The sequence below is a fragment of the Zalophus californianus genome, chromosome 3 (assembly GCF_009762305.2).
Source record: "Zalophus californianus isolate mZalCal1 chromosome 3, mZalCal1.pri.v2, whole genome shotgun sequence".
Classification (NCBI taxonomy): Eukaryota; Metazoa; Chordata; class Mammalia; order Carnivora; family Otariidae; genus Zalophus; species Zalophus californianus.
The window spans coordinates 176,951,866-176,979,277 of NC_045597.1; the positions used below are offsets into that span (position 1 = coordinate 176,951,866).

At 58.4% G+C, this 27,412-nt stretch overlaps 1 protein-coding gene across 1 annotated transcript in view; it reads left to right on the forward strand.

Annotated features, from left to right (window-relative positions):
* SPEG (striated muscle enriched protein kinase) overlaps positions 1-27,412 on the forward strand; it is a 55,539-nt gene that overhangs the window by 11,449 nt on the left and 16,678 nt on the right. The window contains 16 exon segments of the mRNA XM_027590581.2: positions 1,002-2,299; positions 4,138-4,281; positions 4,597-4,779; positions 14,118-14,293; positions 14,535-14,623; positions 15,474-15,649; positions 18,151-18,411; positions 19,470-19,628; positions 19,729-19,918; positions 20,023-20,246; positions 22,645-22,764; positions 23,003-23,107; positions 23,712-23,918; positions 24,308-24,431; positions 24,534-24,709; positions 27,043-27,155. Coding sequence (XP_027446382.1) covers positions 1,002-2,299; positions 4,138-4,281; positions 4,597-4,779; positions 14,118-14,293; positions 14,535-14,623; positions 15,474-15,649; positions 18,151-18,411; positions 19,470-19,628; positions 19,729-19,918; positions 20,023-20,246; positions 22,645-22,764; positions 23,003-23,107; positions 23,712-23,918; positions 24,308-24,431; positions 24,534-24,709; positions 27,043-27,155 — 3,745 coding nt within the window.

A 27,412-nucleotide genomic window follows, 5' to 3' on the forward strand; every position in this document is an offset into this window, starting at 1 on the left:
ATTTCCTGAGTTTTTATTAAGCTCTCTCTAACGTGTTAGGTATGATGTTAATATCTCGGATTCCTTTCCTTGCTTGATGTGTCCCCCAAGAGTCCAGAGGGAGGAAACTGAGGCCCAGCTCTTGGGCAGCAAAGCTCTGTGGTGAGAGGGGTACTCTGAGCTGACCAGCTCCTTCCTTCTTCCTCTTCTCCCACACCCCTTCTCCAGGCCCACGCAGTAGTTATTTCTGAGCTGAGTTATTCCTGAGCATACCCCTTTGGGGAGCTTCTGCGCTGGGGGTGGGGTGGGGCAGAGGTGGCAGCGTGGTTTCAAAGGACTCAAGGTAATTTTCCCAGAGGCAGGACAAAGTCAAAGGCCTGTGGTAGGGGCACTTGATCAAAGGGAAGGAGAACCTGGCTCTTCTAGTCTCCCACCCCAGGGACCTCAGCTGCCACCTGCTGTGTTCACTGGTGAGGGTCTCAGGTCTGGTGAAGCACCTCAGGTGCTAGGTAGTCCCTGAGATAGGGCATCAGCTCCCAGAAGGCTAGTGCCTATTCTTCTAGGGGTACTCCTGCTGAGGATGGGCAGGGCTGTGGGGGCCAGCTGGGGACAGGAATGAGTGGGAGGCTGCATTCCTGAGAGGGCCCCGCCCCATCCAACCTTCCTGCCTTTCCTCACCACTTCATCCTTTGGGTCCTAAGCTCATTCTTTTCTCTTTCACCGCTCAGTTCTGTTTCTGCTGTTTCCCAGCTTCTGGGGCTGGGGGGAGGGGCCTGGCCAGAGCCCCAGGGGCTGAGTCTGTACTTGGGCCCAGCCACCAGCCCAGTCTTCTGGTGCAAGGGCTGCCAACCTCTCCCCAGCACCTGCTCTGGCTGTTCCTTCCTGGGGAGGGGGGAGAGGGTCTGACCCATGTCACCCCCAAGCCTTCCCAGCATGCCCCACCGTCCAATTCCTATCACGAGCTGAAGGTCTAGGAGGGGAGACCCCTAAATCTTCTACCCCTCTTCGTCTTGGTTCTGCAGCAGTGTCCCTCAGAGCGGCTTGCACAGGGAGGAGCCTGATCTTCAGCCTCAGCCGGCCAGTGAAGCCCCTCGTCGCCCCGCCCTACCGCCTCCCTCCAAATCCGCACTGCTGCCCCCACCGTCCCCTCGGGTGGGTAAGCGGCCCCCGCCGGGACTCAGCGCCCAGCCCCCGGCCACCCCCACATCGCCCCACCGGCGCATTCAGGAGCCCGTGCTGCCCGAGGACGCCACCGCCGAAGAGAAGCGAGGGAAAAAGTCCAAGTCGTCGGGGCCCTCGCTGGCGGGCACGGCGGAGTCCCGGCCCCAGACGCCACTGAGCGAGGCCTCCGGCCGCCTGTCGGCGCTGGGCCGCTCGCCCAGGCTGGTGCGAGCCGGCTCCCGCATCCTGGACAAGCTGCAGTTCTTCGAGGAGCGACGGCGCAGCCTGGAGCGCAGCGACTCACCGCCGGCGCCCTTGCGGCCATGGGTGCCCCTGCGCAAGGCCCGCTCGCTGGAGCAGCCCAAGTCCGAGGGCGGAGCGCCCTGGGGCACACTCGGGGCCTCGCAGGAGGAGCTGCGGGCCACCGGCAGCGTGGCGGAGCGGCGCCGCCTCTTCCAGCAGAAGGCGGCCTCGCTGGACGAGCGCACGCGGCAGCGCAGCGCGGCCTCCGACCTCGAGCTGCGCTTCGCCCAGGAGCTGGGCCGCATCCGTCGCTCCACGTCGCGGGAGGAGCTGGTGCGCTCGCACGAGTCCCTGCGCGCCACGCTGCAGCGCGCCCCGTCCCCTCGAGAGCCTGGCGAGCCCCCGCTCTTCTCCCAGCCCTCCACCCCCAAGACCCCACGGGCCGAGAGCCCCGCCGCCTCGCCGCCCCCTCCGAGCGTCGTGGGGAAGCCCGGGGACGAGCAGGGGAGGCCCAGGAGCCGCGGGCCGGCGGGCAGGACGGAGCTGGGGGAAGGCCCGCAGCAGGAGGTTAAGCGCCGGGACCAGTTCCCGCTGACCCGGGGCAGAGCCATCCAGGAGTGCCGGAGCCCCGTGCCGCCCCCTGCCGCCACGGATCCCCCTGAGGCCAGGACGAGAGCACACCCGGGTCGGAAGCGGGAGCCCCCAGCACAGGCCGTGCGCTTCCTGCCCTGGGCCATGCCAGGCCAGGAGAGTGCCGCTGTGCCTCAGACCTTGGAGAAGAACAGGGCGGGGCCTGAGGCTGAGAAGAGGCTGCGCAGAGGGCCCGAGGAGGACGGTCCTTGGGGGGCCTGGGACCGCCGAGGTGCCCACAGCCAGGGCAGAGGTCGTCGGGCCCGGCCCACCTCCCCTGAGCTGGGTAAGGCCCTGGGGAGGGCCGAGAAGTTGCTGGGAGCTGGGTGGGAGGGTGTTTGGGGAGAGCTGCGGGGCAGTTGTAAGGGTGTGGTTTCACAGGGAAGCTATAGACCCAGGTTCCACTTAGAGTGAAGGATTGTGAAGGTCCTGGTGCTAGAACCTGCCTGCTGGTGAGGCAGCGAGCTAGTGTGTTGTGGTGGAGGCTGAGTGGAGGCTGAGTGGAGCTGAGCAAAGGTGCCCAGATGCCTTTGTAGGTGCTCTGGGTCCACTGGGCTGCTGGGTCAAGGATCTAACCATGGTGGAAGGCAGTGGTGGAAACCTAAGGAGCTCCTCCAAACTCCACCACTCTGTGTGGGAAGAGACGGAAACCCATCTCAGTAAATAATGTCAGGTCCCGGGTAGAGGCGAGCTTTGGTCCAGCCAACTCAGCTTCCATCCCAGGACTATTCCCTGACCCATCCGTAGCCGCGAAGATCGGACCCAGTCTTTCAAGCTAGCCTCTCTCCCATCCTTGAGTCCTTGTATGGCTGAGCTGACTGTGGGCACATGCCAGCCTGAGTGTCATCTCCTAGTCCTCCTGTGGATGGTGGCCACCAGCCAGAATGCCCCTGTTCCTAATTCTGCTCACCCTGAACACCAGCTTGGGGTCCACTCCTGGATGGAGGCAGAGGAAGCCATCCTCGGTTTGCTCCCACCCCTTGATGCTTCCCAGGCCAGATGCCTCTGCTCACTGCACCCAGGACACCTGGTCAGGGTCTCTTTCATTGCGCTTACCACCTTGGATTTTTCATCATCAGAATTACTTTATCTTTCACTTAAGGATTACCATCTTAAAGTTTTTAAAGATAATTAGGTACCTGCCCATCATCCTATTAGCCACATTATTACATAGCACAACACAGGCACTGTGTGTCCCAGGCTCTTAGGGGCGTTATTTTATTTAAATTTGTATGCCACCTCTGCAAGCGGTTGGATGTTATTTATCAGCTTCATCTTACAGATAACAAAACAGAGGCACAGAGAGGTTATCTAATTTGTCCAAGGTAATGGAGCTAGAAAACAGCGTAATTGGGATTCTGACTGCTCCTTTGGCTACCTACCAGACTGTACCTTGTCTAGCTTATAGGAGGTCAGAGTTGGAAAGTACCCAGAGGGATCCACTACTGTGGAGCTTTAGGATGTCTTTGTGTGCACAAGCTTCCTGTAAGCACTTCTTATGTCTTGCTGTCTCCCTGGTACTCATACAGAGCTTAGCGTGCGGTAAATGCAGTGTTACTGTTTGGTGGATGGACGGGATCAAAGCCGATTCATGAGGCTCTCAGATGGCTACTGGACCCACCAGCTGCTCACTCTTTTGAATCCAAAACTTATTTGACCGTTTACCCCATGTTGCCCTGTGACGGCGGTATTACTGCTTAGGACTTGGGTTGCTGTTTGCTTGTACTGTCTGGAAGCTGGTCGTATCTGCGCTGCTGCTAAGAGCACTTGCATAAAACAGGGCCTGATCTACCCTCCGTGGTGACTGATTTGTATAGACACGCACGACACAGTCCGGGCCTTCCTCCAGAAACCACAGTGACTGTGGCTGAAGTTGAGAAGCCAAACTAATGTAGAGTCCTGGCTGCCCTGTCCTGTTTGAGAACGCCCCCCGCCCCCTGTCTTTTCTTCCCTGTCTCAGGACATTCAGGAGAGAGACCCCTTGATGCCCCAACCACCACCTTCTAGAAGCCCTTCTCCCTGGGTTTGGCTTTCTAAGATCCGAGGATACCATTATCCGCTCTCCCCCTGAGTCATCCCCACAGGGACCGTGTCCCCTTACCCTGTCACCCATGTCTCCGGCAGAGTCTTCGGATGACTCGTATGTGTCCGCTGGAGAAGAGCCCCTCGAGGCCCCTGTGTTCGAGATCCCCCTGCAGAATGTGGTGGCGGCCCCAGGGGCAGATGTGCTGCTCAAGTGTATCATCACTGCCAATCCCCCACCCCAAGGTGAGCTCCAGGACTGGGCCCAGGCTATGGTTGAGACACAGAGAGGGGGAGGTAGGGGAGGAGGGACATCTGCTCCATGGGGCTGGCCCGTCCCCTGTGTGTGTTTTTCGGGAGCTTTCTCAGAATCCCCCGGGAGAGGGGAGGGCAGGCCTGGGCTTCTGTGAATGGGGTGGGCTGGGATGGGGGCGGGGGAGTCCTCAGGAATCCCTAGGGTGGGGAGCAGAGTGGTTTGGGCTCTGTGTGGGGTGAGGGGAGATTTGCCCCAGTGGACTGCTGTGGGCCATGGCAACCAGTCACACCGCTCCTTCCCCACAGTGTCCTGGCAGAGGGATGGGTCTGCTCTGCGCAGTGATGGCCGCCTTCTCATCCGGGCTGAGGGCGAGCGGCATACCCTGCTGCTCCGGGAGGCCCGGGCGGCTGATGCCGGGAGTTACACAGCCACCGCCACCAACGAGCTGGGTCAGGCCAGCTGTGCCGCCGCACTGGCCGTGAGACCTGGTAGGGAGCCTGTGGGCCCCGGGTCCCGGGTGGGATGAGCAGTGACCCGTCCCACTCCCGTGCCTAGAGCTCAGACTCTCGGCCCGCATGCACTGTCCGTTCTCACATGTCGGCTGCTCTGCTGGAAGCATTCCAAGTGGCCCGGCCTCAGAGCGGGGGCCAGATTCCCAAAGGCACACCCCAGGCCAATTCATGAAGTCTCTGAAATTTGTCTTCATGCATCCTCTAAATGCCATCCTCCCTTGGCATTTCCCTGAAAATGGTCCTGTGGGGAAAGCAAATTCTCCTTGAGTCTCTGCGAAAAAGAATCTCCCAGCTCAAAGGGCTTAAAAGCCATCAGGAGCCTTCTGAGGTCATTTCCTCTAGAAGGGTACCCCTTCCCCCACCCAGTAAAAAGGATGCTTTTAAGTGCCACAACCCTTCCCCACTCCCTCGGTCCTTCTGTTGAACCCAAAGCCCTGAAGAGAAGGTAGCTGAGAGCACCTCTCTGGAGATGGCTGTGACTGAGGCCGCCTTGCTTTCTATTTTTACGAAAGCTCTCACTTGTTGTTGGACTGCTTCCTTTGGGTGTAAGCCCAGTTTCTTTCAGGTTCAGGGTAGGGCTGGACTGGTGTCAGTGTGCATGGCTAGTTCTGCCCATTCAGGTTGCTGGGCCTGACAGTGTGCTGATCCTGGGCAGTGGGGGCGGGGGAGGTGAGGCTGGGTAGGGGGCGGGTTCCAGAAGGAAAAGACACAGACTCAACCCGCAAGGATATTAGCTCTGGGTCATCAAGCTAAATCAGAGAACCTAGGTTGGAGGACAGTGCAGGGCAGAGGAGCATCAAGCAGTGGGTCAGTGTTATGGGGTGCTGGATTGAGAGGCGCAGGGGCCCTGAAAGACATTGGGATGTAGAGAGGCAGCTGGAGGGGCTGGGTGTGCCCGGACTGGGAGCAGTCCATGCTGTTCCGTCCCTTTCTCTCACTGGATATGATAGGAGGTTACAGAGTCTGTCTTGCTGTGGGCCCAGGACTTCTGTACCTTCACGATAAGGGTGATTTTGGTGGTAGCTCCCCTGAGCCCCAGTCCTGCCTTTGATCCTTTTGTTTGTACCCACCTGCCTTTGCAGAACAGCAGGCCTTCATCTTCCGTAGCTTACATACCCCTCCCAGGAGGCTGTGTTTTAGCCTTTCTCCTTTTCCTCGCCCCTCCCACCACGCTGAATCATGCCGTCCCCTCCAGACATGCTTCCGTCCTTCCATCACCTCTGGGATCTGGCTTGTGACTCAGCTCCCAGCTCTCCTCAGGGGGCCTGGGGCTGGCTTCAGGACTCTGGTCAATACCTGGCTTGGGCTGAGATTTGGCAAGGAGGTTGGGGAGGGTGCCCCAATACTGGCTTGTGGCCCATTTGGGAGCCTTTTAAGGTTGGGAAGGAGGCTTGGGGCAAGGCAGCTGTCTGCACTAGACTGGGAGCTCTGTTTGTCGTACTGAACCTCCCTGCCCTTCAGTTTCCTCATTTGTATAATTCTACTATCCTCTTGAACAAAAGCAAATGCGTGAATGGGATTTATGTCAAGCTGTAGACAAATGTTAGCTGTTAGTGTTATTGAGGGGTGCCGTTGTGCCCAGGTTTCCATGAGGCTCCAGAAAGCTGCCTTTTCCTTTTCTGCTCATTGTCCAGACTGTCTTAGGGACTCCTCCCCTGCCCTTGCCAGGCCTGCGGCCCCAGCTCCTCCATATTTCCCAGCCTCTGGGCCCTCAGCCCATCATGGCGTGTCTGTGCCTTACCCCCCCAGCCCACCCTGGGGAGCCGGAAAGGCTTCATCGCATTAGGCAGTGGCACTTGGCTTTGCCCCCAGAGAATAGCCCCCATAAGTCATGCTGACTCCGCCCCAGGGCTCTCTTGGCGGAAGCAGACTTTCTTCCCCTACAAGGCACTGTTTGGTCCAGAGCGGCTGGACCAGGGCCAGTGGACCTGGAGAGCAGCGGAGTGGGCGGAACCAGGGGGTGGCACAGACATTTGGCAGGGGCGGGGGTCTCGGGCCTGGACTGTGTGCGGAGTGGGGGGGGTGCTAAGAAGGGGTGTCAGGCAGTGTGGCTGCAGGCAGGGGGCAGGCAGGAAGCGGGGGAGCCAGCCGAGGGAGAGAGTGTCTGATAGGAAGAGGCCTCCTGGAACCACCTCCTTTTCTTGTTCCTTTTTTTTTTTAAGATTCTATTTATTTATTTGACAGACAGAGACACAGCGAGAGAGGGAACACAAGCAGAGGGGAGTGAGAGAGGGAGAAGGAGGCTTCCTGCAGAGCAGGGAGCCCGATGTGGGGCTTGATCCCAGGACCCTGGGATCATGACCTGAGCCGAAGGCAGACGCTTAACAACTGAGCCACCCAGGCACCCCCCCTTTCTTATTCCTTAATCCCCCACACTAGAGCCCTAAAAACCAGGGCTGGCTGCACAGTGCCCTCTTGGGGTGCCCACCCCCAAAGGGCCTGCTTTGGAGAGCCCACAGATCTCAGTTCCTGGTTGGGAACCACAGGAAGAGGAAATGGATAACTAGACAAATTTAGTTGTCCAGTTACCCATTCCCATACCCATTACACCATTACTCAGGCACTGTGGTTTGAGGGCAGGGTCTGGTTCTCATCACCCCCCAGCTCCAGGCCCCTTCCAGCCTGTCCCAGCCAGCCCACTGAGTACTTCCGCTGAGGCCATAGTCGTTCTCCCAAAGGGTGTGTGTGTATTGGGACGGGTGGTTGGGGAGTGTGAGAGGTATGCTTACCTGAAGCTGAGCATTCTTAGCTGCCCACATCTATCACACAAGCATTTACTGATACAGCCTGGCTGCCAAGTTCTGCATCTCTCTGGAGAGTGTCCTTTCACACCTGTCCTCTTATTTGAGCTACATCACCCCATATCTGTCCCTTGGAGAAGGACATGATAGGTGGTGATATTCCCATTTTACAGATAGGAAGACAGAAACATGGAGAATGAAGTGGCATGGAACTAGCCCAAGGCCAGCAACCTTTATTGAGCACTTATAATCTGCCTAGGGACGTTGTAAGCAACAGGTGATTCTGGGTGCTGGAAATACTCACGTGTGAAGCAAATAAGCTTAGGTGGATGACAGATGAAAAGAAGATGAGTAGTTAGCATCTAGTAAGCGCTTCCTACATACCAGACTCTGTGTTGACTGGGTTACCATATTTACTCTTGCCCTGGGTGGTAGGTTCTGTTATTATGCCCACATTACGCATGAGGTTCCTAAGACTTGGAAAGCTTCAGCAAACTGCTCTAGAGAAATGCTGATCAGTAGAACTTTCTGCCATGGGGGAAATGTTCCATATGTGCCCAGTCCAGTGTGGTAGCCACTAGCCACGTGTGGCTGTTGAGCTCCTGAAATGTGGCTAGTGTGACCAAGGAACTGGATTTTTCTTTTATTTCCATTTTAATGAATATGCATGTAAGTAGTCTCAGGTGGCTAGTGCCTGTTGGGGTGCTCAGCTCTAGGAGCAGAGGGCCGGTTGGGGGCTGATCATGATGTGAAGCCCTGTCCCTGGGTCTCCCAAACCGTCACTCCTTACTGTCCCCTCCCTGCTACTTGGAAGAGGTTCAGGGTTAAGGAAGAATTGTGCTCATGAGCTCACGCTGGGTGGCCGAGGTGGAGGGGGGAGGGAGGCAGAGATTGCCGATGCCCTCTGTGGGTGGGTCCTTCCTCTCTGGACTCCTCATCTCCACTGTGGCTGTGATCCTGCTTTGTCTCCCTGCATGCCTGGTGGGAGCACATTCGGCTCACCTCCACCTTGGGTCCTGACAGAAGGCCCTTTGGGTGCTGGTCAGGAGGAAGGGGGATATCAGGGCTCCATCCTGCTGCCTTCAGTCCTCCCTCAAGCACAGATCTTGTATATTTGAAGCCAAGGTTCTAGCATTTTGCAGCTGAGACCCTGGCCTCTTCACATTTCCTTAGCTGGCCACAGTTTTCTCCTCTGTGAGGTGAGGGTCCGTATACCCCTGGGCTACTTACTTGGTAAGATTTATGAGGCTCTGTGGGAATGAGGATGTAGCTGAAGACCTTTGGGCCAAAGGATGTGGCTTTTCAAACTCATTCTGGTCCCCCCATATGACTGACACTGAACAGTTTGGTTATGGGGGGCCAGAGAATAAAAGGAAAGGCACCAGCATGTGCCCCTGCCCTTTCTCCTGGCCATGGCTGCTGCGGAATTACAGCTTCTTCCCTGTGAAGGCAGGAGCTGCTGACAGATGGGGGGCATCTTGGAATGCCACATGATCCTGCTGCCCATCCTTGAAGGAGGTTTGGACAGCATCTGAAAAAAACAGCGTGGTCCCTTGACCAGACTCAGCCCTTCCTCCCGACTCCCGTCTTCCAGAAGCAGGTTGGCCCTGCGGGGTGTCTCCCAAGGCTTCTCCCTCAGAGTGGGGGTTATCATGCTCAGCCTGTCAGAAGAACAGGCACCTAATCTCCTGTGGGTGCCAGTGCTTTATCCAACGCGGAGCAACCCCACCTAAGCGCACATGGGGAATTAACTGTCTCTATGGCTAGGTCAGGCCGGCTGGCAAGTTCTCTCTGCTTCCTTGTCCATTTGAAACCAAAACAGAAACCTCTTCTTCTCCTCTGGAGGGGGCAATGCCCACGGTGGCACGGGTGCGTTTCCAGCTGCAGGCCGGCCCGCATCTCCCTTTTCCTCGGCCTCACTGTCTTCCACGGTGGCGCGACCACGGCAGACGTTTAGAGGAATGGCCTCTGGAGACAGCGCCTGTGGAACGCGGGTTGGGAATGGCCGGGCCATGCAGGCGAGCTGGTTAACGCCCACGTGTCACCCCTTCCCTCCCTCCGAAGCCTCGAGGAGCTCCCCTTCACCTTCCGAGTGAAGGCCCCACTCCTGAAGCTGGCCTCCACTGTCCGGACCTGAGGACGACCTGAGGGTGTCTGGAGGTCGCTGAGGCAGTGGGAGGCACCCACTCTAACTCTCAGCTTTACCCAGTTCGGTGGCCAGCATGTTGAGCTACAATTGTCTGCGTGTTCTTGCTGTATCTGAATATTTGCTCCCACAGCTTCCTCCTCCAGAAAGACTTTTTCCCTTTTTTTTTTTCTGCTTCAACCAAACTCTTAATTCCTATACCACCCTTTCCCTCAGTTACCCTGTCTTCCCTGAGCCCAAAGGAATCTGCTCTCTGTGGCCCTCATCTGCCCTTCTCTTGCCTCCTTATTATTCCTGCTCACTGTTCGAGTTGTGTATGTATTGGGGTTGTCATCCCTACCAGCCAGAAGGCTCCCGAAATCATGACCGTGCTTTGGCCACTTCTTAGCCCCTGTAGCCATACCTGGAGGCCTTTCTGGATGGTCCGGGGCTATGTGGACCGCAGGATTGTGTGTGAGGTAGTGGTTTGTGTGTGGGGGGTAGAGATCTGTGTGACTTTCCCAGCCCCTGGTACAACCTGGGTGACATGCAGAGGCTGGGCCAGACACGCATCTGTAAGGGGTACTAGTGAAGATCTGCCCAAGAGTGGAGGAGGTTGAGTTAGCCAAGAAGTCCCCGGAGCAGCGGTCTTCCAAGTGTGGTCCCCAGACCAGCAGCATCTGCACCACTGTGGGAATATGTTAGAGATGTGCAGTAACATACCCAGAGCATCAGAAACTCTGGGGGTGGGGCACAGCAGTCTGGGGTTTAAGCTCCATCCCGATGCACCGTGAACTTTGAAAATCCCTGCTGTTGAGTCAGGGACCTTGCTCAAGATGGGAGGCCAGATGGTACACTTGAGCTGTGGAGCCAGACCTCTGAGGTTCAGAACCCTGCCCTGAAGTTTGTTTAGTGGCCAGATAAGATGGAATTCACCTCTTAGGGTCGTCTTCTTCCCATGAGGATCATAGGGGTCCCTAAACTTTCATGCACATAAGAATCACCTGGAGTGCTTTTTTAAAAAGGTTTATTTGAGAGCGAGAGAGAGCAGGAGCAAAGGTGCAGAGGGAGATGCAGGCTTCCCACTGAGCAGGGAGCCCGAAGCGGGGCTTGATCCCAGGACCCTGGGATCATGACCCGAGCCGAAGGCAGATGCTTAACCGACCGAGCCACCCAGGTGCCCCACCTGGAGTGCCTTCTAAAAATGTAGTTTCCTGACCTCCGTTTTAGGAAATCTAATTCTTCAGGTCAGAGTAAGTGAAGCCCAGGACTTTATGGTTTAAATAGGCTCCCAGGTGGTCCTGATGTAGGTGGGTGAGAAGCCCTGGTGTAGAAGGCCTTTCATGTAGGTGGCTGCGACTCTGTGTACCCTTAAATGTCTCAAGGGATGTTGGGACCGGTGTTGAGCTGAATGTGCTGGTCTGGGGAGGGAGAGCCCCACCCTACCCCTTCACACACACCTTGAGGGCTCCCTTACACCTGTATTTTCAAGTGAGGCCGACCTGGGAGCGGTGTTGAAAGGCCACACACGTGCAGAGTCAGCATGTTCTAGGGGTGGTGGGGTGTGTAGGGGCAGCATTCACATGGTGGGCGTATGTACATGTTAGGTTTGGGGGGCACCTGCTCCCCACTTCCTGGCTGGTGTAAGGATGTTTCCCACCGTGAGAGCCCGGCTTGTGGGTGGAGCAGGGCTGAGATACAGGGACTGGCTACAAAGATGGTTTTGGTGGTGGGGCTAGTAAAAAGTGGGGTAGCGCCAGGGCCTGGTGTGGAACCCCAGAGGTTTTGGGAGCTGGAGACAGATCCTCCACCTTTGAGCGGGCCTGAGGACCCTGATTCTCATGATTGCCCCCAGAGTGCAGTTCCCCCAACCACCACCAGGGGTCTCTGAGGCTCCCGGCAAACCTTGCCAATCTGCTTTAATCTCTGCTCTCCCTCCCTGGGGGTGTGAGGGCCTGCAGCGCCATCCAACCTCCAGGTGACCCTGGTGGTCACCAGGCTCCATGGCAGGGAAGGGGCTCCCGCCTCCAGGAGCCATGCCTGTGGTCTCAGCATCAGCTGGTGGCCAAGCCCCAGACAGATGTTCACCAAATGCCATTTGGGCTTGCCTCCCCACCTCCACCTCAAGACAGCCAACCTGAATGGTGGCCCCCCCTCCTCAGCCAGTCCCCCCTCCTCCTTTACTGGCAGTGCTGGGAAACACAGGTCATAGCTTGGGAATGTGGCCTTGGTTTGTGGGGGAGGGTGATGAGAGAGAGGGGGGACGCCTGGGTAGCTCAGTCGATTGGACATTCAGCTCTTGATTTCAGCTCGAGTCATGCTCTTGGGGTCACAGGGTTGAGCCCCATGTCGGGCTCCGCGCTTGGTGGGGAATCTGCTTGGGATTCTCTCTTTCCCTCTCCATCTGCTCCTCCCTGTCACGTGTGCGCATGTGCTCTGTGTCTCTCAAATAATAGATGAATAGATTTTTTTTAAAAAGTTGGGGGGAGAGAAGGCCATGTGACCTCTCTTCAGCAGCTCCCCTGTTCTGCTGCTGATCTCCAAGCCCCTTCCCCAGCCCAAGTGCAGATGGCTGCTAGTTGTGGGGCGTTACTAGAAGCAGCCCCTGCCTCATGATCCTTGGCCCTGGTGAGGCTGACAGGGTAAGGGGCCATTGCCAACAGGTGTCCCTGTCGGAGCCGGTAGGAGGAGAGGTGGGTGCAGGCCCAGTGCCCCTGGGTGGTGCTGGGCCAAACCTGCCATGGCAATAGGGGGGAGGCAGAGGTGGGATTTGGGGCCCCATCAAGTTGAGGGGGGTATTTCTGGGAAGGAGGCCGAAGGTCCTGACAGTTCTCTGATTCTCAGCACCAGAGAAAAGAGGGTATGGCCTGGCTCCAGTATTTGAGGCTTGTCAGCACATTTCCATGTGGGGATCTTGGTGGTTTGGTCAGAACAGGGGGCATCCCAAGGGCCATCTGCCATCAGTGCCTCATGCGGTGGGTTTGTCGGAATGAACGGCTCAGGGCAGGCATCTTGGGTGCTGCGGCATACGGCCTACCCCGTCTTCCCACTGGGACTGAGGCCCCGGCACTTTGAGTTGAGGCGCCAGTGAGGGGGCTTTGCTCTTGTCAGGGTCCAGAAACTGTAAAGAGAGAAAAGGCAGATCCTGCTGCTTGGGAATGAGCAGGGTGGCTAAATACAGCCAGGCCGCGCGCTTGCTCTGCCCCTCCCCGCTCCTCCCCCTCTGCTCCAGGGCCCCGGGCTGCTTGTGGTCTCAGCAGGCACCACCTTCCCAGCCAGCTGCCTGCCTGCCACCCAGCCTGTCCCTGCCTGGCGGGCCCCCACCTCCTCCTTCCCCTCCTCAGGCTGCTTCCCCTCCCCCAGGCCCTCGGTGGAGAGCCTCAGCAGGGTCAGCGCAGTGAGTGGGGCTGGGCAGGCTGGGCTTCTGCTCCCTGGGGAGCTGGGTGGGGTGGGCAGTGGGCAAGCAGCAAGAGGGCCTGGTGCCAGGGCAGAGCCTTCAGGACAGGCGCAGCCTGGGGTCTGTGTGCAGAGTCTCGGGTGAGTTGGGGTGCAGCCCTGTGGGGGGCCGGGCCACAGGGGCTTGGGGTGGGGGAACCAGGAGGAGGGACCAGGGGGCTGTGGCGGATTCATGTCTGTATTTGGTAGTCGGATAGGAGCCAGCTCAGTGAGGCTGGGCCCCTGGCCAGTTGCAGGGGAGGGCGTCAGGGCCCTGGGGACACCCCTCCCCGAAAGCGAACACTGGTGCCCCCCTCCCCGTCCCCAGTCTGAGTTGCCCTTCTCTGTGGGTGACTCAAACCGCTTTTCCCTCCCCTGAGAGTTTGGGTGTCCATGTTCTAGGGCTGGGGCCCACAGGTGCCTCTGGGGTATCTGGGGCAGGAAGCTGAGAAGGGAGGGGGGGAAGGGCAGGCTGGACAGTGCCGCCTCACTGGCCCTGGCACTGCCCAGATGGGGCTTGTCTGAGGTGTGTGTTCCTCTGCACCAGGCCCAGCTCACCCAAGAAACGGGTGCCTGGGCTATACCACTCTGGGGACCATCCGCATTAGGAGCCTACAGTTCCATGCCAGGAATGTGGGTTCCCTGCTCCAGTGGAATTTCAAGTGTCACATTCAGGCCCCTCTGCAGCCTGAATCCCTTGTCGCAGGCTATTTGCTATGGCTCTCCTACTGGGAAGTTCAACAGTATCAGTGCTAGGAGGGTTTGGGGCAGAGCAGGATTCAGGGGCTCGGGGACAAGAGACATCTGAGCAAGGTCACACAGCAAGCAAGTAGGAGCCCCATGAAGTAAAGTCAGGTCAGGGCTGGCCTACTTCCTGGGCTGTGTGGATCATTCCAGACCTTATCAGGTCCTTGATCTGGAGCTGATCTACCCAGCTCTCTCATTCTCTGTCCCCCCCTTCCTCCTCTGGCGTCTCTCTCGGTGCCACTGTCTCTCCTTTGTCTCTTTTCCAGGCGGGTCCACATCACCTTTCAGCAGCCCCATCACCTCTGACGAGGAATACCTGAGCCCCCCAGAGGAGTTTCCGGAGCCTGGAGAGACCTGGCCCCGCACCCCCACCATGAAGCTCAGTCCTAGCCAGAACCGCCGCTCCTCTGACACGGGCTCCAAGGCACCCCCCACTTTCAAGGTCAGACCCCTGAAGCCAGCATGCAGCCCCTGGGCACCCCCATTCCTTCATGTGTGCCCTTGTTCTTGGGGCCACACCAGGTTCGCACAAGACCTAGAGCTTGGCCCCATTAACCCTTCTTATCTGGAGCCAGCCTCCGGCAGCCCGGTGTGCAAAAAGCCTCTGGCCCAGAATCCTCTGGCCCCCAGGAGCCACAGCTGGGCCCTGATTGTCTCCCCTGACACTTTGGGGTCCCCTTCAGGTCTCACTTATGGACCAGTCAGTAAGAGAAGGCCAAGATGTCACCATGAGCATCCGTGTGCAGGGGGAGCCCAAACCAGTGGTTTCCTGGTGAGTAGCAGCACCCCTGTCAGCTTGCCCTGCTCCAGGCTTGGCCCTGTGAGGCCTGGCTCTGGGGAGAGGGGAGTGGACCCTTTGTGGACTTCCCTGTGATCTGCCCAGGGGTCTCATCCCAGGTCCAGTGGTGCCGCTCCCTGAACATGCCCCCCGCCCCTTTGTTCAGGCTCATTCGGGGCTTCTCCTTCTGGTGGGGGTGGGGGGGTTGGGTAGCAAAAGTCCTCCTGTCTGTTCAGCTGGTGATGAATGGGCAGGAGTCATCTCTTAGAGAAGGCTGCCCTCGCCCACCCCCGTCAGGTGACAGCAGGGTGATTTTCGAGGCCTGCTCTGTGCCCAGCCCTGTGCTAGGCCCGGGCATAACAATTTGTTTCTGAGCGGCCAAAACCAGGGGTTACAGGGGGGCCTTGGCTACAGTGCTTTATCCCGGGTGCCTGGAACCCTGATTACTGTTTGCTTGGGGTTTTATTAGTCTGGGTCTTAGTTTTCATTTGTGATTAATTGTCTAGTCCCCTATGTGATTTTTTTTTTAACATTGTAAGTTATTTCTTACTCATTTTGGGAAGTGGCAAAGCTGTCTGTTCATTATAAATAATAAAAATAAGACACAAAGACGTTTCAGAACAATTAAGAGCTGAATAGTTGTGGTTAGGTTCCAAGAAGGGTAAGATCCAAGTAGGCAGAGGTGTTCCGGAAGTTGCTGGGGGAGGGGTGGGATGGCAGAGTCGGGGTGAAAACTTGGCCCTAAACCCAGGGGCAGATCTGGGAAGTGGGTAGACGATGTGAGGAGCCTGCAAGGACAGGTGAGGACCTGGGCCCCCAGACTGAGTTCTTGTCCCTCTGACAGGCTGAGAAACCGGCAGCCTGTGCGCCCAGACCAGCGGCGCTTTGCCGAGGAGGCAGAGGGTGGGTTGTGCCGGCTGCGGATCCTGGCCGCCGAGCGGGCCGATGCTGGCTTCTACACTTGCAAAGCGGTTAACGAGTATGGTGCCCGGCAGTGTGAGGCCCGCCTGGAGGTCAGAGGTGAGTGCCTCACACTCTCCATGAACCACCCCCCACCCCAGCCCTACGGCCCTAGCCCTTGCCTCATCCTTGCTCAGATGCCAACTTTCGGCCTTAGAGATCCCGTAGTTGGTCGCTTATGTTGTAGTTGAGTAAACTGAGGCCCAGAGAGGGGAAGTGACTTGCTCAAGGGCACACGGTGAATCTTTCAGAGCTCAGCCTACTACACAGTATGGCCTTCCCCGTGCTCAATCACACCTGTCCCTGATGCTAGCCAGAGAGAGACCCTGCTTCCTGCCACCAGCTGTCCTCTCCCCACACTCTCCCAAGCTTTTGTCACCTTGCCCTTCCCAGGCTCCTCCCTCACACCCACCCCGCCTCTCTCCTCTTGCCCCTTCACCCTCCTACCCATCCCATTGCTGTGCAGAAGCTGCTGTGGTTGGAGGTGGCAGTGGGGAGAGTCTGATAGCTGGACCCGTTCGGAGGGGCCCTTGGGGTGACTTGGGCTTGAATCATTGTAGGGACCCCAGGGGTGCCAGGGTGAGCAGGACCGTGGAATGTGGAGAGGGCTAGGCCCCTGCGGAGTTGGGGCAGAAGGGCAGGGGACCTTTCAGGCAACGGGGATAGCAGGCAGGCCTTAGCCAGGCTGCTCTTGGTGGGCTGGTGGTTTTCCTCCCTAGGGCTGGCCATTAACCTTGCCTTCTACTTCACCCTTCCCGGTGAGCACCTCAGGGCTGGGAACCCCTCCTTAGCTCCTGCACTCAGCCATCATCCCTCCCTTCCTGGTAGAGGCCAGCTCAGAAAGCTTTGCAGGATACCCCCAGCCCCTGCTGGAGCTCAGACCCTCATAGTCAGGGTCACCTCCACCGGGCCCTGCCTGCCTCAGTTACCTGCCCTGTGCCTCCCGTTCTTGGGGCTGCCACCTCCTTGGTCTCTTGAGTCCTTCAGCTCTCCCTGCACCCAAATCCGGCCCCCATTCCCTGGCCTGTTCCTTCCCTTCTGGGGTCTGGCTCTGCCCTGCTTCTCTGTGTTAACCCACGTCTCAGTGCTTCTCTCTCTTTGGGCTTCCTCCTGACATCCCCTAGGCTTCGGGTGCCCCTGATGCCCGTGAATGCCCTTTCCCTGGTTGCCCACAGCCTCCGCCTGTCCAGGAACCCCAGAGACCCGCCCGGCCTCTGGCTGGCTGCCGGTGCCTCCATCCGCAGGCTGATCTTGGGGGAGCTGAGTGGCAGGGCACCCTGGCGGTTTCAGAGGCAGCTTTCCGTGCAGAGGGCCCTAGCCAGGTCTGCGTGGTGTGCGTGCGTGTGTGCTGCACTAACCTGCCGCTTGCTGACTGAGGTTTTTGTCTGTACACAGGCGAGTGAGCTCAGGGGGCCGCCTGCGCTCCCCCCCGCTACCCTCCGAGCCGCGCCCCTGTCTCAGGCACCTCTCGGACCTCGCTGTGTTTCACTGCCTCCTGCCCACAGACCCTGCCGGCCCGCCGGCCTGGACCCCTCTCCCAGCCTCCCATTCCATCCCCTTCCCACCTCATGCAGCATCCTGGGATAGCCCACGGGCCCCTATGGGCCCTTCCTCCCCAAGCGGACATACGGCTGGGCAGGCTGGGAGCCCCCACATGGACTGAGTGCCAGGAAGGGGCAGCCATGAGGGTATCAAGACACCTGCCCCCACCCCTGGTCTCTCCCTGCAGGGGAGCACCCAGCGAGCGCATGTGTCACCGCTGCTACAGGCCCTGTCTCTCTGTTTGTCTGTCTGTGTGTCTGTGACAGTCAGGGAAGGACGCCTCTGAGCTGGTGTGGGGTGAGGCAGAGTGGGAGAGGACAGGGCATGGCACCCACAGGCTGGAGGGGCCTAGGGAGGCAGGAGGCTGCTGACAAGAGACTCATGAAACAGGGGACGGGGCACTCACCATTCCAGAAACGGGTTTCAAATGGCACAACACTTTCTATTTCACAAGAGACCAAAAGCCAGAGGCCCTCGGGCCCTACGCTGATGAGGAGGCCTGACCGAGTCCAGCTCTGGGCAGGTTTAGGGCTCATCTGGGGCTCCCCTATTCACTGTCAGGGCCCGGGATGCTCTGTCTGGGAATGAGGGTGTTAGCCAGGCTTGGCCAAAGAGTAAGGGCCTGCTGTCGTGGGTGTGGAGATATTTGAACAAAGCTGTTTCTTAGCTCAAATAAAGTCCAGTTTGTACCCAGCTGGTGTGCTGTGTTTTTGTTTTTTTTTTCCGCCGCCGTCTCTGCTCCTCCGTGGCCCTCTCAGATACCCTGCCCTCGATTCCCTCCTACTTCCCCTGAGTTCACCCTCCCTGGCCCAGCTTGGGTGGCCCTCCTGAAGCCAGGCCCTGGAGCTCCTTGCTGTCCCGGCCAGGCGGGCGGGCTTTCCCTGTCTCCAAAGGAACAAAATGCATCTCTCTCTCTGTATCTGTCTGTCTCTTTATGTGTGTGTGTGTGTGTGTGTGTCTCCCTTGCCTCGTTGTGTCTCTATTCCACGCGTGCCCCCCTGTGGCCGCTTTCCCCCCAGCACATCCTGAAAGCCGGTCATTGGCCGTGCTGGCCCCCCTGCAGGACGTGGACGTGGGGGCCGGGGAGATGGCGCTGTTTGAGTGCCTGGTGGCGGGTCCTGCCGACGTGGAGGTAGACTGGCTCTGTCGAGGCCGCCTGCTGCAGCCTGCTCTGCTCAAATGCAAGATGCATTTCGATGGCCGGAAATGCAAGCTGCTGCTCACATCTGTGCATGAGGACGACAGTGGTGTCTACACCTGCAAGCTCAGCACGGCCAAAGGTAACTGCCCACTCAGGCCCTGGGGCTGCCATGGGGGCCCCAAGAGCCAGAGGGAGGGGGCTGAAAGTGTAGGAGCCGGGTGCAAAAAATAAGATCAGGCAGCCCACCTGCCTGGATAAAATCTGCCTGTGGAGTGGCACCTGGCACAAAGTGCCTTCTGTGTCCATGTGAGCTGGTGTTCCTGTAGGGAGCCAGTCCGCCGTGGTCTAGCGAACCCACCGGACTTGGATTCCAATTCCCGCCCTGCCACAGACAGCCACCTGGCTTTGGACAAGTCACTTCATCTCTCTGAGCTTTAGACTATCCATCTGGAAAAAGGGATCATGAGACGAGCTACCTTTTAGGGGGACAGGAGGGATTAATGAGCTAATGTATGTAATGAGCAAAGTACAGCACAAGCCTGGCAAAGGGTGACACCTAATAAATGTCAGTCATTATTATTATGAATGACATCTCTGACCTGTTCCCCATCCTCCTTTGAAGGGCAGAGATAATGCCTCACCAGCTCGTGGTGATGGGCGCCTAAGGTGACACTGGAAGTCTTTGTAAGCAGGAGAGGATCGGGTCGCTAGAAGGGGTTCTTATTTACCCCAGAAGACGTTTTGTGGGGTGGTGTCTTAGGGCCAAGGAGCATTGCTCTGGGTCTGGGACGGGTGGGAGGGGGGGTGGGCACCACGCAGGCACAGAGGAAAGTTTCCCCAAGGGCAGGGGAAAGGTGTGGAGGAGGAACCAGGTTTGGCCTGCAGGCCCCTCTCCTAGAGCTGAGCTGAGCATCCTGAGTGGGCAAGGGGCGATGAGGAGGGGCTCCCGTTGTGGTCCCAGCCGCCATGGCCTCCCTGCCACCCACCCTTGCCAACCTCCACCCTCCTGAGAAGGCCAGATCTTAGGGTCTTGCCCACTGCCTCGCTCCAGTGTCTGGGGACCTCGCTGGATTCTGCTCAGTCTCCTGCCCTGGGCCCAGTCCCCCTTTCCTGCCCGGTCTGCGGGTGGGCCCTTTGGGTTGGGGTGCCTGGGACTCCGTGGCCTTCCCTGCTGCAGTGCTGACCTCTCCCCACTAGACGAGCTGACCTGCAGCGCCCGGCTGACCGTGCAGCCCTCACTGGCACCCCTGTTCACTCGGCTGCTGGAGGACGTGGAGGTGCTGGAGGGCCGCGCAGCCCACTTTGACTGCAAGATCAGCGGCACCCCACCGCCTTCGGTCACCTGGACTCATTTTGGTATGGCCTTCCGCCTTGCAGATGTTGGGAGACCCCTAAGGCCCAGAGGGCAGGGCCCCTCACTGAGAGCGCTCTGCATTCCTGCCACTTCCTCCCCCAGGCCGCCCGGTGGAGGAGAGCGAGAACTTGCGGCTCCGGCAGGACGGGGGTCTGCACTCTCTGCACATCACCCACGTGGGCAGTGAGGACGAGGGGCTGTATGCGGTCAGCGCGACCAACACCCACGGCCAGGCCCAGTGCTCAGCCCAGCTCTATGTGGAGGAGCCCCGGACGGCCGCCACCGGCCCCAGGTACGGCAGGGCTCCTGGGGTGGCCGGCGCTGCCTCCGTGGTGCCCCGGCCCCACAGTGGGGGGCGCTGTTCCGGGCCTCTGGGCAGCCATGTCGTTCTTCCAGCTCGAAGCTAGAGAAGATGCCGTCTATCCCCGAGGAGCCGGAACAGGGTGAGCTGGAGCGGCTGTCCATGCCCGACTTCCTGAGGCCACTGCAGGATCTGGACGTGGGCCTGGCCAAGGAGGCCATGCTGGAGTGCCAGGTGACCGGCCTGCCCTACCCCACCATCAGCTGGTTCCACAATGGCCACCGCATCCAGAGCAGCGACGACCGGCGTATGACACAGTGTATGTGTCCAGGGAGGGACCCTGGGGAGTGTCCCTTCCAGCACCCTCTTCGCTTGCAGTGCCTTCACCCTCTCCCTGCCCTTGAGCCTTCCTTTTCTAGCCTGCTCAGGGATGGGGCCCCTGCGGGAGGGGGCGCAGAGGGGCTATGAAGTCAGGGCCTCCTTCCTTGAGCTGTGCAGCCCCACCGGCGGAGTCGCCACTCTGGGCCTGGGTGGCCCCCTTAGCACGTACTAGACAGGCAGTACAACTTGCTGCTGACCCGCAGCAGGACTGTGGGCAAGGTTACAGAACCCCTCAGTGCCTCAGTTTCCCCGTCTGCCATAGGCTCATGATAAGATTAGATTAGAATTAATAGGTACGAAGCACTCTGAGTGGGGCCTGGCAAATAGCAAGTGGTCCGTAAATGATCATCTTACTATTCCTGCTGTTGTTGTTGCCTGTTCATAAAGCAGGGCTGCTCATGCCTTCCTGGAGAAATTTCAGTGAAAAGGCCGGTGTGGGCAGTGTTTGGCCCTGAAAGTCTGCTTGGCCAGGGTCGATAACAACAACAAGTAAAGTAAAGGAGCCAGGGGAGCAATACAGAGGAACGGATTTGGGACCCTGTGCTTTCCGCCGGGACTGTTTCTCTCGGGAGTGTCTCAGTTCCATCCTCGAAGGGATCTGAGTCTCGTGATGGGTTCCTCTTACAGCTGCAACGTGACGGAACTCACCTTTCTTAAGCACTTTGTGAGTGCCTGGCCCTGTGCTCAGCCTCCTCATCAAGGGCCTGTAGGGCAGGTACCGGTATCCCTGTTTGCAAACGGGGCAACAGAGACATACAGAGGGACAGGGACTTAAATGGAGACTTAACAGAGGGACCGTGACTTGCCCAAAGGCAGGAACAGACCCTCTGACTCTGGTGCCTACCTCCTAAGCAGGCTGCCCTCCGACCTCTGTGCCCCACGCTCCCACCCCATTCTCCAGAGCCTCCTCTGTGGCTCTGACCCTTCCCCTGACTCTCATTCTGCTTGAGCCCCGGGCGGGTGTCTGTCTCAGGAGCTGAGCTGGCATCCCCTCTCTGTATCTGGGGTCGGTGGCAGCCTTTGGTCTCTCTTCCTTTATAAATAATGTCAGTGGAGATAAATGAATGGGTGATTGTTCCATGTGGAGATAACCACTCGGAGATGGGAGGGGTGTTTGAGGTTGGCCGAGACGTGCCGGAGGACAGGTCCCCGCCTGGGATGGCCTCCTTATCTCATCATTTAGGGATCACAGCATCAAGAAGGAAGTTCAAAATCAGAGGGAAGCAAGTTCAAGGCATGGCTCCATCATTGATTAGCTGTGTCACCTTGGACAAATCCATTAATGTCTCTGATTTCCTGGGTAAAATGAGGATAATTTTGCAGGGTTGTTGAAAGGAGTATGGGAAAAAACTGCATGTCAAGTAGGTGGCGTCAACTGGGCACAGAACAGACGACTCTTACTATCATTTATAATATAACATCCTTGGGAGTGACTACGTGTAAGGCATCGGGGTCTGGGCCTGACAGGACATGTCGGCTCTGTCTTTAAGCAGCCATGGCATGTGCAAGTAGAGAGGAAGGGCCACCCCACGCAGTGCGGGCCTGGCGCTGGAGTTCCTGGGGAGGCAGTCAGGGATGGGGGTGCAGAGGAGGCTTCCCAGGCTGGCACTCGCTTGCACTGTGTCTTGAAGGAGGAGGTCTTGGGTAAGAGAGGAAGATTCCAGAAGGGAGGAATTCTGTGAGCAAAAACTTGGAGATGGAACTTCTGTGGCTTGTGCAGGGACCCGAAGGCTTGTCAGGGTTGGAGGAATAGCAGGAAGAAGGGCAGGAGACGTGGCTGGATGGGCCCTTGGGCTGAGGGTTCTGGATGCTAGCCCACATGCAGGAGGTGCCTTTAAGGTTTCCACGTCGAGAGGTAACATGCAGGGCCATTGGTGGAGTATGGCCCGCGCCGGTGGAGGGCGGTCATGAGCGCTGTGCTGCAGGTGGGACCAGCAATGGCCGTGCGGACGGAGGGGGAACTGAGGGAGGGGCCTTCGAAACAAAACCTGGTCAGCACTTTGATGCTGAGGTGTGACCCCCAGAGGTGCGAAGATGAGGGGCGGTCTATGGGATAGGAGCTCAGAAGGGGATTCAGTGTGGTGGGGGAGGAAGAGGAGAAGTCATCGGAGGGACAGGCGAGAGGGGCCGGGCCTGCAGGTGCAGGCTTGGCAGCCTGGATTTCGGCTTTGCTGGGGGGTGGACATGCTTCTTGCTGTCTGCCCTGCTCTTGCCCCCTTGTCTGCTCCTTGCAGCTGGTAGGGGTAAAGGGCCAGGCCTCTGGTGGCTTGGGCCCACCCCTTAAAGTATCCTCCTGGCTCAGGCCCAGTGTTGTTGTCTCCCCCCCACACCCCCAGACAGGGATGTCCATCGCCTGGTGTTCCCTGCTGTGGGACCTCAGCATGCCGGTGTCTACAAGAGTGTCATTGCCAACAAGCTGGGCAAAGCTGCGTGCTATGCCCACCTCTATGTCACAGGTGAGGCAGGCACCCTCCTGGTCTGCTGCATCCACAGCCTAGCCTCTGGCCTTCCACGGGGGCCTGGGTGAGGGAGGGGCCTCCACATCAGCTCCCTTCCCCTTGGACCCTGGGGAGCCATCTGGCCTTGCCCCCGGGCCTGTGGCTGTGCCCCCAGCCCACCGTCCTGAGGCTTTGTGATCCTGCGGAGCCATTGGGCCCTGAGGGACACGGCAGACCTCCAACCTGTGGCTTTCAGATGTGGTTCCAGGCCCCCCAGATGGCGCCCCACAGGTGGTGGCTGTGACTGGCAGGATGATCACGCTCACGTGGAACCCTCCCAGGAGTCTGGACATGGCCATTGGTGGGTCAGGCCCCACAGGGCTGTGGGGTGGGGATGGAACGTGGGCAGGCTCAGGCAGGGGCACCGAGGGAGCCAGGCTGGGGGGCAAGGCCCAGAGAAGTGTACCGGTGGTCGGTAAGAGTGGGTGGAGTGCTGGGAACATGGCCAGGAGCCACTTGGCCGGTCTCCTCTCCAAGGTGGATAAAGCCGTGGCTGCGCGTCAGGAGAGGCCACAACGGGGCCACCACATTCCCTTTCTCAGGAGGACTGGGTGCTTGGGTCATGATCCTGGGAATGCCCTCCCCTTCCCTGTGCATGACTTCTCCCTGCTCTGTGCCTCGGTTTCCCCACCTCAGGGGGTAGCAAGGACTTGGGATATGAGTTAAGCTTCCTCCCTCCGTGTCTGTAGCTGGACCCCATGCCTGGCGTCTTGTTGGCTCTGAGCATGGCTGGCCGGGCCAGTGTTTGGAAAGAGCAGATGGGGGGTGGGCAGAAGCAACAGGAGAAATTGAGGCCAGTCCTCAGAGCAGACTAATGAGGAGTTTCTAGGTCCTAAGCCAGCTGAATGGTGGGCAAGGGGGTATGTCCTAGCAATGCCCACCTCCAGCAGCTGCTTCCCCACCAGACCCAGACGCCCTGACCTACACTGTGCAGCACCAGGTTCTGGGCTCGGACCAGTGGACAGCGCTGGCCACGGGCTTGCGGGAGCCTGGGTGGGCAGCCACGGGCCTGCGTAAGGGGGTCCAGCACATCTTCCGGGTCCTCAGCACCACCATCAAGAGCAGCAGCAAGCCCTCGCCCCCCTCCGAGCCTGCACAGCTCCTGGAGCGTGGTGAGTCTGGGTCCTCCTCTGGGGTGGTGTGGAGGCTGCGGGGCCAGGGAACTGGGTCTTCCTGGTGGAGGCTCAAGGGCTGGTCTGGACTTGCTAGCTCTGGTGGGAACAGCATGGCTGGGGGCCACCTCAGCCAGTCCGAGTGCTTCTTCCTCCTGACAGCAGCATGCACGGTGGGCAAGGCTGGGGCTCTGGGATCGGAGAAGCTGGGGGGCGCAGTCCCAGCCTTCCTGGCTGCATGCCCTAGACAAATTGCTGAACCTCTCTGAACCTCAGCTTCCTCATCTGCAAAAATGGAGCTCCGGTGGTGGTTGGGAGGGTTAAAGGCGTAGAGGGTGCTAAGGACCTGGTGTCCAGCCCAGCATCATCCTGTGCTCTCCTCCGACCAGGCCCACCCCTGGAGGAGGCGCCCGCCGTGCTGGACAAGCCGGACGTCGTGTATGTGGTGGAGGGACAGCCCACCAGCGTCACAGTCACCTTCAACCATGTGGAGGCCCAGGTCATCTGGAGGAGGTGGGGCCCCGCCTGGCATGCCTCACTCCCCAGCTGTGGCCATCCTGGTCTGACCCCTCTGTGGCCGGATCCTGGGTGACCTCCCTGTCGTGTGTCTCCTAGCTGTCGAGGGGCCCTCCTGGAGGCGCGGGCAGGGGTGTATGAGCTGAGCCAGCCCGATGATGACCAGTACTGTCTTCGGATCTGCCGGGTGAGCCGCCGAGACGTGGGGCCCCTCACCTGCACGGCCCGCAACCGCCACGGCACACAGGCCTGCTCGGTCACACTGGAGCTGGCAGGTGGGTGCCCGCGGGCCTTCTTCCCTCTCCGCCCTCTGAGACCCACAGCCCTCTCCTCATGCCCCCAGGGCCACACACCCCCCTGTCTGGCCTGTCCATCAAACGGCTGTAAGAATACCAGTGCTAGTGGAAGTAACAGAGATAGTACTCATAAGATACTTACTGAGCACACCTAGTACGTGGCAGGCTCAGCGCAAAGGCCCTTCCATGTATCACCTCATGGAATATTTACAGTAACCCAGCAAGATGCGGTTGGTTATTATCTTCATTTTACAGATGGGGAAACTGAGGCACAGAGCGTACGCTAAGTCACAGGCCCAGGGTCCCACAACCTCATAAGTACAGGAGCTGGGATTCAAGCCTAGATGCGTGCCCGACTCCAGAGCCAGAGGGTGCTCTTTGCATCCTGTGTTAAACACAACAGAATGTAGGACCTCAAATATAACAAGCATGGGGAGACCACTGTCAGTGAGCACAGCTGATCAGCAGACCCCCAGCTCTGGGGACCTTGCACGCCCTTTTGCACAAGCCCTTTTGACAGAGCCTCCCAACCTTTGCAGTGAGGACACTTTGTATAATTTTTCCTTTAAAGACGTAGTCTCTCAACCGGTGGCATGCATTAAGTAGTAATTGTCTTGTTTTCCGGTTTGTTAATTAACTCTAGACATATGTAACTGCCACTCAGAACTTCACATCAGCATGAGCTAAACAGTGTTACCTGCTGAGTAGATACAATTTCAACCAAATGCAAAGAAAGTGACATTTTAGTGAGCGCAGGCAATCATATGGTGGATAAATGTACGTTTGCTGGTGTTTTTAAAAAACTGTTCAAGTTCACTTGAAACCTTCCAGTTCTTTCACCTTCACTGAGCAGCCCCCCACCACCTCTAGACTGGAAACCAGATCCCTGGGGGGGGGGGGGGTGGGAAGGGATCTTTAAAGCAGAAGAGAAGTGGCAGTAGGGTGTGTGAGGAAGAGGTGGGGCAGCCCTGCTGGCCCTGATGGAGACGGGGGGAGGGGGGTGACACTGATCATCCGGGTCCCCATCTCCCCCCTGGTCCACCTACTCCCCCACCCACACCCCCTGGCACCTCCTACTCAGCCTGCCACTTTGCTCCTTGAGCATACCATCTGCAGGACTCCTTTCTCTTCCCAGATATAGGAAGAGCCCTAGGGTTCAGGGAGGCCCTGGCCACCAAGAGCCCTGTAGCCCAGCCTGGCTGGGTCAGTGACCGAGAGAGAGACAGTGTCCCAGCCGGGGCTTGGATCTACACGCTCCACTCACTGTGCCCAACACCCCCTCCCCCCAACCCCCAGGCAGGGCAAGTGGAATGGCCTCTTTCTCCCATATCTGCCCCACAGTAGTGTCTTCTTCACTCCGTTTGATCTGTGTAAAATCAGGTTGGATGCCAGTGATGGGTGGCGGTCCCTGCCCAGCACCCCTGCTCATCCCTCCGGGCCTGCTCTCTCCCACTCTTCTTAAAGCTGAGATCCTCAAACCTGCCCAGGAGGCGGGGCACTGGGCAGTCACAGGTTCCTCCACAAAGCATGTTGGAATACGTATTTAATTCCATCCTGAGAATTAGAAGCCACTTTGCCAGGAAATAACATGACCGAATGATACGCTTAGAGAATGAAATCACAGTCACGTGTGGGAGAGCTAAGCTGAGAATCAGTGCCTGTTTGTTCGTCTTGCCATCTCCCGGCTGGTAAAAGCCCCCTTAAACATTTAAATAAGATTCAGAGAGAAAACATCAAGATAGAGGCAATGCCATCGGTGAATTTAATTCAGGGTCACAGCCTGAGCTGCCTGCAGGGCCCAGGATGGTAAAGCCAGAGGTAGGGCTGTGCAAAAGGGCGGTCACCCACAGAGGGCAGCATCGAGCCACTCTGCGCCAGCCCATTAATGAGCGAGGGAAGAGCCTCTCAGGGTGGCCAATCCTGATTTTTCCAGAGAGGCAGGAAATCTAGATTTTGTGTGTGTGAAAATCTCCTGGTTTCAAAGCTGGCAAATGAACGCCGATGATCCAACAAAGCAAGGCTGCACCCCGTGGCTTTGGTTTTCTGAGATTTGGAGAACATCACGTGTGGCTATACGGGGAGAGAACTTGGTCCAGGCTAGGAACTCTGGTGTTCCCAAGGGCCAAGTTTGAGAGCCTCAGGGGGTGGGGTGCTGGGGCTCTGGGAGGTGTTGGGGAGTGGGGCTGGGGTGTCTGGTGTTCTGCCTGAGTCAGTTGCTGAGGGAGGGTTTGGAGAGGGACTTGGGAAGGCAGGACCTCGTGACCCCAGTGTGGTTGCCCTGTCTTCCCCACCCTCACCCCTGTGTGTTTCAGAGGCCCCTCGGTTTGAGTCCATCATGGAGGACGCAGAGGTGGGGGCCGGGGAAACCACCCGCTTCGCTGTGGTGGTTGAGGGGAAACCACTGCCAGACATCATGTGGTACAAGGTCAGAGGGTGACAAAGGCCTGGGGGGGCGGGGGTTCTAGCATGGGGCTGGCTGGGAGCCTGGAGGTCAGGGAGGAGGGATTTCTGCACAGGAGGAGTCTTGGCCACCTTAGGAGGAGGGGAGCCTGGACAGAGAGGAACAAAGGTGTTGTCAGAGGTGTGGCTAGGAGCAGAGAGTGGGACCCAGGGTTCTGTGTGATGCTGGTGGGTGTTTCAGGAACCAGGGGACTAATGGGGGGGTGCAGGGCTATTAGTGGG